General features: G+C 46.2%; 1 protein-coding gene across 1 annotated transcript; it reads left to right on the top strand.

Annotated features, from left to right (window-relative positions):
* Nucleotides 1-7,730: 7,730 nt before the first annotated feature.
* Nucleotides 7,731-10,421, top strand: LOC311172893 (C-C motif chemokine 14-like; the record flags this gene model as incomplete). The annotated part of the gene is made up of 3 exons (XM_084236459.1): nt 7,731-7,812; nt 9,801-9,915; nt 10,334-10,421. 3 exons carry the CDS (start codon nt 7,731-7,733, stop codon nt 10,419-10,421), a joined length of 285 nt encoding a protein of 94 aa, XP_084092585.1.
* Nucleotides 10,422-15,681: the final 5,260 nt, after the last annotated feature.

Raw genomic sequence — 15,681 nt, 5'->3', positions numbered from 1 at the left:
ATTACTTTGAAACGTCCAGTGGGTGTCCCAGGTCTGCTGTCATGTAAGTGCCAAGCTCATTGTCCTGTCTTGGAAAGGGAGCAGAAATTTTTTTTTAATTTAATTTAATTTTGTATATATATTTTACATCATTCTTCCTTTTTGTATAATGCATGCTTTCTCCTCTCAGGTGTAGTCCCCACAAAATTCCCATCACCAATTCATCCAAGCACCATCAGGATAGTTCCTTGTGTGAGAACACATTCTCTCCCCTGTTTTGATCCCCCTCCCTCCCCCTTCCCTGCAGAGTGTCTCTGATTAATAGTTGCCTGTTAATTTTGTTTTTTAACTTATTTTAATTTTTTTCTTGGTCCCTAATTTGGTTCCCCTACATTCCTCCTATAAGTGAAGCCACCCGATATTTTTCTTTTTCCTTCTGGTTTATTTCAATGCTCATAATCCAGAAGGAGTGAAGAAGTTAATAATAAATGAGTTTCTGGAAAAGTCCCACGGGATCCTGCCAGGTCAGGGAGAGGTTGTGTCCTCATTAGAATCCTGCAGGAAATCAGGTGTAAGAGGCTCCCAGTGGAGGGAGGTTAGGGAAGGAAATTGAGAGCAGGAGCTAGCCTCCCCAAGGAAAGCCTCATGAGTCACTAAGGGGGACTCAGAGGCTGAAGGAGGGTCTCAGAGAGAAAATACCCTGAGTTCCTGTAGAAGAGAAGGGGAAGAGCAGACTGGGCTGAGTAGAGAACCAGGGGGCAGGGAAGATGGGGTTCCCCATCCCCATTTGCTGAACCCTCCTTGATTTGCAATCTCTCTCCCCATTGCTCCCCAGCTTCCTCACCAAGAAGGGGAAGACGGTCTGTGCAGACTGGCGTGGCAAAGGAGTTTTGGATTGCATGATGTCCCTGAAATCAAGGAAGCAGAGAGAATGGGAATGAACTTGATTGAAGAGAAGGATACTAGGTGTCTCACTTCACCTCCAGCTCTCTTGCCTCAATACTTCCTGGGACTTTCTTGGCCTGAATTACTTTTTTAAAAGCAGCAATTACTATTCTGTTCTGGCTATAAAATCAATGCATTAATAAAGAGTATTCAATTAACTATGTTTGAACTTTATGAAGAAAAAGAAACTGTGGGAATTGCCGAACTTTGGATTTATGGCTATTGGTGGTGTTTTTTTTTTTTTTTTCAAAATGAGAAATCATAGCATGATTTTCTTAGAGCTAAAAGCATGATGCATTCAAATATAGAGAGAATATGTCAACAATGTATTTAATGTATTAATGAGAAAACTGATTCAAAGATCACCTGAAGAGCAGAAATTCATCTAGTTGTTGGGGATGGCATTCTGAAAAGTTTATTAGAGAAAAAGATTAATGTCCTATAGGGCAGTAAAACTGTAACTTTGGGGATTATCTTTTCTACCAGGTAAAGATCATTTGCCTCTATGCTAAACACAAGTGTTAGATACAAAATTTATAAGTTAACATATAATTTCACAAAACCTGAGGCCTGATCAATAGTAAACAGAACACCAATCAAAAATTTGTTCTCACTGCAGATTAAGCCTCCTGGGGCGGGCCCCTCAGTCAGTGTTCCAGCGTGACATTGGATGGTCGCAGTTATCCTTTTGCCTTGTTTCTACATTGTGGATGCTTTTTTCTTAATAGATACACCTTCCTAAAAGATGTCATCTTTAGGGCCTCCCCCGTGGTACAGCGGGTTGAGCACAGCACTGTGAAGCTGTCTGCAGCCTCTGCAACACGAGTTTGGGGGTTCAATTCCCAGCCGGCCAGGGAGATTACCACATGGCACAGCAGACCCCTCCTGTCTCGCCTGCTGCTCCCCTCAGCAGCTCTCTCTTGGTGAATTCTCTCACCCTCCCATGCCTCTGGCCTGTACCCCAGTTCTTGTATAAATAAATAAATCTTAAAAAAAAATCATCTTTAAAGTTAAAGAACAAAAAGATGTTAAAGAACATTGGCAACAACATTTAAAGTTGGAGGTAATCACATTTTACATTTATATCTGTTAAAATGTGATGTTTACAATTATTACATCTTGGTCAATTATCTCATAAAACTGACATTAACACACTTAATTCTAAACAAATGTATTTATTCAAAAAAAGTTTAAAACCTATGCTTACTTTTTGGGTGATTTGCCATAAGGAATCAATAGGAACAAAACCCTGATCAATAGCCAATAGTCTTTTATAATATGAATCATCATTAGAAAAAAAATCCTGAGACAGTGGTTAAAGCTGACGATTACTATAACCCAAAATAAGATTAAACACAAACCCACACTATGTTTCATCTTACCCTCCCTACTAAAATTGCTCATCTCTGCAGGTTTAACTCCAGTGAAAGGAGTTTTCTTTTACGCCATTACTTAGGAGTGGAGGGATGGAGCGGAGATGACTGGAGCTAAGGGTAGAGCACAGATGCTTGCAAGTTAAACAAACATTTCCAGCATTTCTTATGCAGTGGTCCTGGGACCTCCCTTAGAGATGCCATTTTTGGAGGTGTGGGGAAACTGGTAGGCCTGTGGAGGGAGAGTGCTTTAGTATATTTTACTCCTTGGGAGTGTCTTTCCTTTTTCTCAGCCTAAGTGGAAATCCCTACTTCCCTGCTTACAAGTGCAGTTTCTGATATAGGAGCCCTGGCTCTGGTGGGTGAGAAGGAAGCAGGGCTGGGGCTAGCCAGGCTTTCACTGATATTATTTGCAAGTTCCATTTCTAGTGGGTGGAAGCAGTGGGCCTTCTTGCCTTGGAGCAGAAGTTATCCAGCGCCTTGTCCAGTTCTCTCTCTGGCCCAGTGTCCCCTCTGGAAGGCCACAACAGACATCCTTCTTTATTTAGAGAACTGTTCTTGGAGCTCTATCCTAGGGCAAACCCTACACCTGACTCTTCTGAGATGGGGACTCACATGATCATAGCTTGATTTTCTCCCCTAAGCTTCTCCCAATACCCACTGAGGCCTCTACTGAGAAAATGTTTATTCAATGACCTTCTCCATCACCTGTAGGTGGATACAAGTTTTGTTTTGTTTTTTAAGATTTTATTTATTTATACGAGTACTGGGGTACAGGCCAGAGGCGCGGGAGGGTGAGAAAATTCACCAGAGACAGAGCAGGGAGCAGGACAGGCAGAAGGACCGAAGTCCACAGCTGAGGGGAGCTGAGGGGAGCAGCGGGTGAGGCAGGAGAGGTCTGCCCCACCATGTGGGAATTTCCCTGGCCGCTGGCCGGGAATTGCACCGGCGCTGCAGAAGCTGCGGACAGCTTCACAGCACTGCACTCAACCTGCTGCGCCATCGGGGAGGACCGGATACGAGTTTTTTAGGCTCTTTTGCTTTGCCATCAAGCTGACACATATCCTTTAGATAGAACAGAAATTTCTCATCTTATGGTCAGCGTCTTTCATCTTTACTGATTTCCTACTGCTATTAATAACTTATTTTCATTTCATATTTCTTTTCATTTCAATGGGATTTGGGAAGGCAGAAGCAGCAAACACAGGTGCTCAGGGTTCTAACCTACATTTTGACCCATTTATGATCTTTCCTGCTGCTCACATTACTTCACTTGAATTCTGTTGAATTCAGAAGCTTTGAGTTACACCAGACCACGGAGTTCTGGAATATAAGGCTGAGTGATAGCTGCCGCGGACCAGCACAGCAGTAGACGATGAGGCCGCCTCAGGGTTGAGAAGAAGCGTGCAGGGTGGTCAGGGCGTCGGCGAAAGAAATGACAAACAGACACACTTCAAGACAGTGAAAATCTGAGTGTAATTTTCTTTGAGTTGGTGACCAGTATATATATGTTTTCTAAAAGCATAGGAATGGCGGACATCATGAAGAAATCAGCTTGCTTATAGGTTTAGCTTATCATTGACAGAGCAGTGATTTACATCTGGACCCAGGCGCATTCCTAAGTAGTTAGGCTATTAATTTTTCTTTTTGTTTTATGTGATTACTTTTTTGTTTTAACTACTCACTACCACTAAATTACTATTAATTAGCACGGGTGAGTTTTACTTTTCACAATGTAATATTTTTATCATTAAGATTAATGCTAACAAGGCTAAGCATACAACAGAGAAATTATTAAGCTAACAGTTCTATTAATACACAGAGTTTAGTAACGTTTCATTTGACTTAGCCTAGTTATTAGATTTCGTATGTTCTTTTTTAATCAGCAAACCAATGACCTTTTTAGACAGAGAAAAAGAAAAGATTTTAGAAAGAGAAAAGATTTTAGAGAGACAGTTGTATTAGAATAAAGTTTGTGGGCCTTGAGAAGGCGAGATAAGGTTCCTTGCGGTCAGCATTCCTCTAGTGGCTCCTTGGGGTCGTTATCTTTCAACAGGCTTCCGTCTTATCTATGTCTTGGGGGGGGGTGCTGTTTTTCCCCCTGCTTCAGGGAGTTTTGCTGTTCTCCCCCTGTGCGCTGGTTCCTTGCCCAGCCGGACCTAGGGACCGTGGCGAAAGCCATTAGCCCTAAAGATCACTGCAGGGGGAGGTGCAGCAGATGGCAACAGCGACTTTGGGCTTCTCCATAGAGCTATTATTTCAGAGCCTTGCAGAAAAATCTCAAAGAGATGTTGGATTGAAACTGTGCTACACCTAAGGAGAATGTGTGTGGTTTCCTTGGGTCCTCTGGCTGGTCAAGAGCATGACCCTCTGAGCTGTGTGGATGTCAGAGGACCAGGTATCTCCTAATAAAGGCTTTGGGTCATGACAACGGCAGCTGAAGAGAAATAAGAGATAGAAACTGAGCTTTTCCCTTCTCCTCAAGCATCTGTCATTCCCAGAACACTTTTAAGATCTTGGAGGGGACAGTAGCATATTGCATCTAGGTCAACTGCATAATACTCCCACTTTTCCAGTTCCTCAAAACAGCATGTGCTTTTCTGTTTCCTTGCATTTTGTGGTGCCTCTGTCAGATGCCTCTCCTCTCAATTTCGCCCATCCTGCAAGGTTCAATAAAACCTTCCGTCACCATCCCAGCCAGAGCCTAGTTCCCTTCCTATGGAATCCTGAGAGACACATTTATTGTCATCTGAACAGATAGTTCTTGAGTGGCTACTTCATGTCCTACATTATGGTAGACATGAGAACAAAATAAACCAGATTCCTACCCTTCAAGTACAGTTCAGTGTATAGAAAAAACTGAAAATAAGAGTATGACACTTGTGCACAAGAATCATATTTAATTCATCACTAAATTTCCAAAGTATTACACAACGCTGGAGTAAAATAATAAGGCTGTTTATATTTGAGGTAACCAGCCTGGGGCTCATGCCTCTCAGTCCCTTTCAGGCTGCCCAAGAGCTGAAGAGGCCACTAGGTCAAAGCAAAGTAGTCAGGAACCTCACTACAAAGCAGGGCTTCTGAAACTAGCATGCGTAAGAACCACAGAAGGATTTCAAACTAGTGGGCACGCCTAGGAATCAGGGGGAGGGTCTGCTAACACAGATTGCTCAATCTCACCCTCAGAAGTTCTGCTACAGTAGCACTGGTGTTGGGCCAAAGAATCAGCATTTCTAACCAGTTTTCAGGTAATGCTGATGCTGCAGGGTGGAGTGGAAACTTGAAGAGGAACTCTCTCTTGTCTTTGTAACTCCAGCATTTTTTGGCAACTTTGTAAAAAAGCACATTGTTCCTTAGGAACTAAAAAATAATTTCATTAAGAATTGGAAGAAAACGGGCCTCCCCGGTGGCGCAGCGGTTGAGCGCTGGGCTGCGAAGCTGCCCGCAGCCTCTGCAGCGCCGGTTCCATCCCCAGCCACGGGGTGAGGACCCCACATGGCGCGCAGACCTCTCCTGCGGCCCGCTGTTCCCCTCAGCAGTGTACTTCCTCAGTCTGCCTGCTCTGCTCTCCACTCTGACTCTGGTGAATTCTCTCGCCCTCCAGTGCTTCTGACTGTACCCAGTGCTTATACAAATAAATAAATAAATCTTTAATAAAAAGCATTGGAAAGAAAATTAATCGTCATTGTCTTTTCAAGGTCAAACAACTAAATGCACTGGATCTTGACTTGGGCTTACATTTGATTTTTTAAAAAGATTTATTTATTTATGCATTCAAGAGCTGGGGTGTAGGCCAAAGGTGCAGGAGGTGAGAGGCTTCACCAGAGACAGAAAAGGGAGCAGCAGGTGAGATAGGAGAGGTCTGCTGTGCCATGTGGGTTAGCTCCCTGGCAGGGATTGAACTCATGCTGCAGTGGCTGCAGTGGATGTGAATAGGTTAACAGTGCTGAGACTTAACCCCTTATGCCACCAGAGAGGCTCTACTTGATATTTTTATGGTAAGATTTATCAAAGCTGCTTAATTATTAAAAAAGTAAAACAATTGGGGAATGTTTAAACATGGCTAAGTAAGTTTGAAAATCAATTTCAATTTTTTAAAAGTAAAAGTCTTGGAAGTTGCACAAAATAGCTCGGAAAAAAATGTGCTTGGAAGTTGAAAAAAGAACAAAAAAAAATTAACTACAGCTGTATAGAAATCATCAAGACATAAAATAGCAGAGGGAAATATCCCTATTTTTACGGCTTCACTTTTTTTTTACTGTTTCACTTTTAGAACCACAGAAGAATTTTAAGAACTCACCCCCTTTTTCTTGGTATGGACCAGGGGACTCAACTGAGGACTCAACCATGGCAGAGGGCATGAGCCTCAAGGCTGAAGCCAGTGGGGCTGGGACTGAGGATACAGCCCATGTGGCCAGAAGATATGTTACATAGAAGGGAAGAAGCAAAGAAGTAAGGCTCTTGAGGTTAATGGGAAACAGGTGCCTCACTGCTAGCGTAGGCAGGGAAACATATAGAAAGGAGGAGACTAAAATAAACCTTTTGGTGTTGACTTGGAATTGTTTTCCATATAGCTTAGACAGGTGATCTATAAATTGCTTTAAATGTATAAAATCAAAATTATAAGTGAATTCACACACTTAAGCCTATATGCTTCAATATATTTCCTAGTTCTGCCTACTAAGAGCTCAGATCTAAAAGCAACACCATTAACATAGTACTGATCACACTCAGCACCCATGTCTTGGTTTCTCAACTGTCTCTCAGTTTCCTCAACTGCTGATATTGAGATTAAAGAGGCAAATATTTATAAAGCCTTTGGGACCAAAGCTAGTGTGTATAGCAATGGTTATATAATGCTTGTTAAATAAATGACCCACAGAGCACATGGCACTATTTCCCCCAGGGTATGGTGAGGGGTGGGAGGCTGGGGGCTAAAGGTTCTGCTTAAGACTTTAAATAAGGCTTTCCCAGCCTCATCCTGTGAACCAAATGCCCTCAAATCTCCAGGTGAACAGATCCTGATTCTCCATCCCCACATGGCCTGGAACTGGAATTGGGCACAGGACACATCCCAGGCTTGAGATCTTTTGCCAAGTCTAAAACAGAGCATCCCAGGCCCCGTGCTCACGGTCTGCTCCTAAGAAGGCCTTATATCAAAGGAGTTAATCTGTTCCCATTGGGAATGGGAGACAATTTCCTCCCTGAAATCTTGGCTCTTTATGCTTCCTTCACCCTCAACAAATATGCATGTGAAGATAGGATATGAAATCGCTGAGGCATCCACTGATTCCTACTTCCTGTTGAAATCTTGGTTCCCTTATTTAAAAAAGTACTTCGCCTTGATGGTCATTTCTCAACACCTCCTCAGCTCAGGAGCTTCAGAAGCCCTCGCCAGGCCGGCTCTCCTGCAGCGGCTCCCCCCACAGGAGGATGAAGATCTCCGCAGCTTCGAGCTCCCTCCTCTTCCTCCTCATCACCGTCACTCTCGGTTCCAAGACTGAACCCTCCTCACGTGAGTGTAATGCCTTTGCATGTGAGTGCAAAGTCCCGGCTTCCTTCCCATCCAAGCCCCGAGGGGAAATAGCAGAGTAAGTTTGCAGGGGATGCAAGCTGGAGGAGGCCTGGAAGCAGGTCTGGTGTCTTGTTAAAGTGATTTCATCCTCACGCAGGACCAGTCCCCATCCCGTCAAGGCCATGAAGGGAGGACAGCCTGCCTTTCCACTCCCTCAATTCATTTTTCTGTCGTTAAGCAAAAGAGCAGCCATCAAATTTGGGAAGATGTCCCCAGGGAGAAATAGCACGTGGAGCCCCTCAAGGCCACTCTGTCGATTTCCCTCCTGAGATTTGGGCCCAGCAGTTTGGCTCTACCCTTCCATACAGCACAGCTTTGGTGCTTAGGTAGGGTTTGGTGTGCTACCTGCACCACATTTGCTCAGTTTCTTTTTTTTTTTTAAGATTTATTTATTTATGCATACAAGAGCTGGGGTACAGGCCAGAGATGTGGGGGGACAGAGGATCCACCAGAGACAGAAGGGGGAGCAGAACAGGCTCAGATCTGCTTAAATAGACTGCTGAGGGAGCAGCAGGCAAGACAGGAGAGGTCTGCCGTGCCATGTGGGTTTCTCCCTGGCAGGCCAGGGATCGAACTCATGCTGCAGAGGCTGTGGATCGCTTCATAGTGTGGTGCTTAATCCCTTATGCCACCAGGGAGGCCCACATTTGTTCAGTTTCTTAGGATGAGCTGCCTTTACAGACAACTAAAACTCACCCTTCAATTTTACTTCATTTCTTTTTTAGAAACTGAAGGGAAATATAGAAGGCAGTTGAAATAAAGCTAGTCTAAAGTAGTGGGACTCTCAATAGTTTCATTTGCCTCTCTGAAGTTATTTGTTGGCTCGGGGAATGCAGTGGGGGTGGGTTTCGGGGACCAGAGGGCTGTGGCTCCATTCTTCGGAGAGTGGGGATGCCACCTGGACTGATGCTGGATAAGACCTTTCCTTCTCCACCTAAGTACCTGGCCACCCTCCGTGACCTCAGGCCACTCCTGTCTGTCCAGGCTGGCCACCCAACACTCTCACCCTCATCGCTCCCCTCCATAGCCAAGGCAGCTGCTTGATTGTACAGGGCCCTTGGCCCGAAAGGCCCTTCTACTTCCTCCATAATTCAAGCTTGGTGTGATTTCACTGTCTCTCCCACACAACTGCTATATAAGCTATGACATTTCAGAATCAGAAGACAACTAATCACCCAATCTAGTGACTTATTTTTTAAATGTGTATCATACAACCTTTTCTTCAAGCAAAATCTCACACAGAGGTGCTATATGTAAACAACAGCAAAAAGGGGCTGACTGTGGGCCTATACCCAAGACTCTACACTCAAAATAGTCCTGAGCTCACAGAGGCCCCAGGAAGTTCAGGGTAGAAGTCACCAACCAGCCCAAGGGCCTCACTGACAGATGAGACACTGAGAGGGAATAAAGTAGAGGGTACAGAGCCCTCAAGGACCAGGGGGGTAGAATGTGAGTATCCCAACTCCCTGGCCACTGTCCTTGGCCTTGGACTTTTTGGAGAGCATGAGTTCAAGGGGGACATGGGCGGGATGGGGGGACCCAGAGGGACTGGGTCTGCAGCCCCAAATGGCATGTGTCTCAATTCCTACTGGGATTTCTTCCAAATCTTTCTCCTGTTGCAGCCCTCTGTGCGTCTGCCCTCTGGGATGGTATGTGCCCACTAAGATTTGGACTTTTCTCTCTTTCAACGGGAGTTGAAAGTCACCAACCAGCCTCTCCAGGGTGGGTTTCAAGAAAGGGAAGGAGGGAGGCTGCTGCTGAAGGAGAAAAAGAGGAGCCCTTGATTGGGTCTCTCCACAGCACTCTGAATCCTATGGAGCTATCTCTCTTCCTTCCCTTTCCTTCCTCCTCAGGGTGCAGACGCAGCCAGCAGACATGGCCCTTAACAAGGGACCCAATCTCAGCTTCCCTGCCTGCTCTCTCCTCAGGAGGACCCTACCACCCAGCTGAGTGCTGCTTCAACTACATTATCCACAAGGTCCCACGTTCTCGGATTACAGATTATTATGAGACCAGCAGCCAGTGCTCCAAGCCTGGAATTGTGTAGGTGGCACACACTCTACAATGGGGGAGAGGGAGCAGCAGGGTGAGGGGAGCCAGAATGATGGGGACTGCCCGGGGCAGTCCTCAGGTATGTGACAAAGGGAGTAGTAGCCAAGGGCCTTTTTGGCCTGACTGGGGCCAGAGGCAGGGAGGAAGCTGGGCTCAAGACTGGGGATCCACAGGGGAGGGAAGAGCAGGCTGGAAAGCATTTCCTGGGAAGGGACCCTGAGGCTAGATGGGCCCAGAGGTCCTGAGGGACTGAAGAGTGTGATTCAGAGAGGAAAGCAGGCACCGAGCTGGCTCTACAAAGAAAGGACAGACAATCAAGGCCAGATGAGGAATTTGTGAGGAGAATGGACTCTTACTTGCCAGCTGCCGGACCTCGTGGTTAGTAATCCTCCTCCCTCTTGCTCCGTAGCTTCATCACCAGGAAGAGCATTCCCATCTGCGCTGACCCCAGAGAAGACTGGGTCCAGGACTACATCACAGACCTGGAAGAGAAATGAGTGATCCAGAAGTAGTGGAGAAGGGCACAGCTGGAATCTTAAAAAAAAAAGGTCAAGGTACCACTGTCACCCCCAACCCTCAGCCCCAGTCACCCCAGCCAGCTGCCCTGACCTGAATTAAAGACAATTCATCACTCCCTGCCCTCATTCATGTCTGCTCAATGCCCCCATCGACAGTGGACTGAGGACACCTGGGGTGGCACCTTTAGCATCAAGCCCTGCTCTGCAGATGTTTGGCTGGAGCCCAGTGCAAACAATGGGTCAGCCTACGATGGGGGATAGGGGGAGCTGGCAGAAAGTGAGGGAGGCACTCAGTGTAAAGGCCACCTCCCCAATAATCACAATAACAACGGATACCATTCTCATCAGTCCAGGCACTCTGCTGAGCAGGCTTTGAAGATGCTTTCTTATTTAAGCTTCACACACGTGGAGTTAAGAATTATCACCTGATTCGGCAGACACAGATAGCATCAAAGCCCACAGTCCCCTTTTCTGTGCCACTTTTAAGGTCTTTGTTCACTGCTATCTGGGATGGGAATGATCCACAGGAATATATTATCCCCCCCCCAACTTATATACACCTGGTTGTACTTCATTGTTATTATCATTTTTGTAACCCTCACAAGGCCTCGCAGAATGCCTGGCCCATACCAGCTGCTCAGGAAATGGATGGATGGATGGAGGAATGGATGGATGGAGGGATGGATGGATGGATGGAATGAAACAGGAATCAAGGGGAGGTTTATGCTCACAAAATAACACCAGCTGCCCCCAAAGTCTCTCAGTGCCATCTTCAGTGCTCCAGGAGGAGCTTGGCACACATGGCATAAGAACATGACCAGTATAGGCACTGTGGCCTCCATCCCTGACCCATAGGCAAGAGCTGATAGGGGCCTGAGTGTCACAAGACAGCACGCTTCCTCAGACTTTCTCCCCTCCATGAACAGATATCAAGGGGGTATCCCACATTCATACCATCCCCACCCTCAAAAAGCCACCGCTTCACCATACACTACCTTGAACCCACCAGGACTCAATGCATTTTTCATTTCTCCCTCATTATGAGCAGCCACACTAAACAGCAAGCCCCTAAGGATCCAATTTCCTGTTCTGCCCCTGCTTCTCTCTATTCTCAGCCTGGGCACCACCTCTTCTATGTCTCTAAAGTTCAACCTATGTGTTCAAAATTCTCCATATCCTAAATCTCTTCTCTGAATGCTGCCTTCAATCCTGAACAGGATCTTAGGAGAGAATGAGTCTAAGGAGAGAGGATGCTGAGAGACAGGTCCAACCCTGGCCAAGGTCAGAGGGGCAGAAGCTGAATCTGTGGGACACAGAAGCAGTTGTCAGGCCCATGCATGGTATTGGAGCCCTCTGCTGGTCATGATGGGCCACATGGCAGGTTGGGTAAACCTGTGCTGTCAGCACGCAGCCAAATAGACTGAAAACTAGTCCAGATTCATATTCAAATGAGAGTATCGGCAAGAAAGCAAAACACCTCAGCAACAAATGGGGACCAGTAGACCAGCCACATTGTCTTTTCTGCATATTAGCATAATCTTTGATAGGAAAGAGCATAAGATGAATCGTGTATCCTTGAACTGGGGATGAGGGACATCCTTTTCAGAGGCCACTAAATTCTATCCTTTGCTCAGTGCTTTCTCTAATCCTGCTTTATGTTCACCCTCCCAAAGACCTGTCACCTGGGGAGACAGGCCGTTCAACCTTCACTCCCCTTGCCCAACACAGATATGGCAGCAGGTAACAGGGTGAAGCAACCATCTGGTTTCAGGACTGCCTATCTGCTGCCTGCCCATGTGACCTTGAACACTTTATTTACCCTCTCTAAGCCCTAGTGGCCTCATTTAGAAGAGGAGTAATAATAATCACTCCTCACTACTGTGAGAATTCAGTCAAACAGCATGTGAGGACACGTTGCCTTAGCTAGGAAGTGGATGAGAAGTCACAGACGCCCTGGGAGCACAGCTGAGGGGGAGTTGGAGAGACAGGTGAAAGTATCATTTGGGGTTAAGTCCAGGAATGGGAAGTCTGGAATGCAATCCACATGAATTGAAATCTTACTGGATTCAACTTTGCCCCAGTCCTGCCCTCTATCACCCCACCCCTTTCTGCAAAAAATGCCCAGGGAGGCCTGCTGTTTGTCCTCCTCTGCCCACTCTGAAGTGGTCAGAGTCCAGAGAACTGAGGGTTCAGAGTGGACAAGCAGCCACAAGGAGGACATCTCCATTCAGCTCTACCCTGAAGCTGAGCTGCCCCACTGACAGGATGAAGGTCTTCGTGGCTGCCCCCTTTCTCCTCACCCTCATCCTCACTGCTCCGACTTGTCACGGCCAGCCAGGTGAGTCACCTGTCCCTGCAGGGCAGGAATGGGAGATGGGGAAGGGACAGCTGGCAGTGAGGTGATGCCAGGCCTGTCACCAGCCCTGGGGCTTTTTTCTCCTGATACCCAGCTGCTGCCCTCAAACTCGCCCTGTTGTGAGCAGAGCAGCCCTGGTCTGGGGTTGAGCCATGCCAGGAAGCTGGGTCAAGGTGACTTCTGAAGCCTCGAAGTCTCGAGGATGGAATGCAGGAGTGACCATTTAGCAGGGGGAGGCGAGGCTGTAACAGGAGAGTTGTTAATAACCTTAGTTAGGAAGTGAATGAGAAGTCACAGAGGTTGTGGAGGGTGGCAGGGCTTAGGCTGATTTAGGAGCCAGCATAGGTTTGATGTGTACACCCAAGGCAGCAGGAGGTTTCGAAATCCTTAATCAGCACCTGGGTCAAAGTCAGGGAACAGAGGTCAAAGGCCTAAAGGACAGGGCCTCCCTGGTGGAGCAGTGGGTTGAGCGCAGCGCTGTGAAGCTGTCTGCAGCCTCTGTAGCACAAGTTTGATTCCCGGCCAGTAAGGGAGATTACCACATGGCGCGGCCAACCTCTGCTGCCTTGCCCGCTGCTTCCCTCAGCAGTGTATTTCGGTCCTTCTGCCTGTTCTGTTCCCTGCTCTGTCTCTGGTGGATTCTTTCACCCTCCGGCGCCTCTGGCCTGTACCCCAGTGCTTGTATAAGTAGATAAATCTTTAAAAAAATAAATTTAAAAAATTGTAAAAAAAAAAAAAAAAAGGCCTAAAAGACAGAATGGAGTTAAAACAGGAAGCACAGCTCAGAGTGCCACCAAGCTGAAATGGAAATGTCCTTATTTGTCTTGTCTTGTCTTTGGTTCATCAGAAGAGTTCAGAGATGTCACTATGGAAACCTCACTGAATATCTACACAGAAAGCCAAATCACAATTCCAGCACGTAACATAAAACTGGCCAGAGATTCCTACTGGTTCAGAGCCAGAAGTAGTTTCCTTGGGTATATTCAATTGTTTTTAAAAAAGGATAATTTCTAGTCTTTTCAAGGTAGATGCCTAACTTTACACACACATAGAGAGAACACACCTCCTTGTTTTGATACATTGGTCTGTTTCTCCTACAATGAAGCCCCCACTCACAGAAACCTACACCCAAAGAGCTTACATGGCTGCCAGCCATGTAACACAGATGATCTATTGGAGGGCTTAGAATAGTCTGCACTCCTGCATCAGAGAAAGGGGTAACTCAGGGTCGGTGAAGGTCACACACAGCAACATGAGGGAACTAGTGGACAGGAAGGGAAGAAAGTGAGGAAGCAACTCTGGGTAGTACAAAGAGCATTTAACGTGGAGTTGAGAGGTCTGGCCACATGTCCCCTCTGGCAAGCTCTCCACGGAGATTTCAACCAGATGACCAGAGAGGCTGAGGTTAGTTTGGGCAGACCTGTACAGAACATTCTTCAGCCTTTACAATCACCTTCCAAGGGAGGCCAAATGAGTGTGCACACCCCCCCACACACACAGGAGGAATGTGTACACGTACATGTGAGAGCACCACTGAGATTGGTCAGGAGCAGCCTGAGCTGGTGTTAGAGGGATACAGTTGATGCAAGGATTTAAAAACATTGGCTCAGACTCAGACAGACAAGGCTAGACTCAAATTCCAACTCTGTCACTTACTGTGAGGTCTGGGCAACTAACTACCAAACCTTTTTAAGTTTCAGTTTCCACGTGTGTAAAAGAGGTCCTGAGGTTGGGAGGATTTAAAAAAATGCTTAGCATTCAGTAAGTGATCAAAAAAATGGGCCTTTTTATTTCAGTCTCTGACTTTTCTTTAGGACCATGGAAAGCAGAACAGAAAGGAATTTCCCCTCACTGAGAAATAAAGAAATTAAAATACAGAGAAGAAAAAAATGAGTTGCCCAACGTCACAGAATGAGTCACTAGCAGCTCTGGAATTAGAATTGGGGGCTGTATTTTAAACAGAAGAAACTTCTGATCTATAGAAACCTGAGGCTTGTATGAATATGGAAGAAATTGGGGTCATCTGCCAAATAGCTCAAGGCCTGAGGGCCTCCTTTCTCATGACCTGGGCTCCAGGGAGCAAGCTTCTATCTCATTATTTAGGCATTCTGTCATGGAGACTTTAAGAAGCAATGGGCAGATGCAGAAAGGGATCTTGAAACTCTCCTGAGCCTGGTGTTTATCAGCATTGGCCTTTTCCTCTTTCTACTAAGGTTTCTCTTCTGCAGAATGGAGTGTCGTGACCATTCTCAACCCCTAGAATAGTATCTGGAACCAGTTTTATACCAAAATGCTAGAACAAGAATCCCTCTCACAGAGGAAACAACCTTTGACTGTAGTAAACTGGGAGCCAAGAAAAGAAAGTAATTCAGGAAAGGGGTTTGGAAGCGGAGATCAGCATTCCCTGCCAGTCAGGGAGCCTGGACGGGGAAGTGTCACCATGGAGATGTCATTTTAAGCTGGGTCCTGAAGGCTACAGGTTTGCAACTTCTGAAGAGCAGTTCTAGGCTGACTTGATCTTAGGAAAATTAGTAGGGTGCACCACCTACTGGCTAAAAACCACAGAGACTAGTCACTGTGTTCCTTAAAGGATTCACATACTTAAATCTATCTAAGAAGAGAGAGCATCCTGAGCTGGGATACTGAGGTGGCCCCTCCTGTGCCCACACCTCCCCAGCCTTACTTATGGTCTCCCCTTTTGCAGGAAGCTGAGCTTTTCAGTCCACACCTAGTAGCATAGATGAAGACCTTGCTCTCATAGAACTTACATTTTAGTGGGGAAGAGATACTATATCCAAATCAAATGGAGTGGCACAGGAATATTTGGGGCACTGAGGATAGAGAGGGGGAGACTTCACATAACAGTCAAGCAAGGGTTGACCT

The sequence above is a fragment of the Talpa europaea genome, assembly GCF_964194135.1.
Source record: "Talpa europaea genome assembly, chromosome: 7".
Classification (NCBI taxonomy): Eukaryota; Metazoa; Chordata; class Mammalia; order Eulipotyphla; family Talpidae; genus Talpa; species Talpa europaea.
This window is presented reverse-complemented; position numbering and strand designations above follow the sequence as displayed.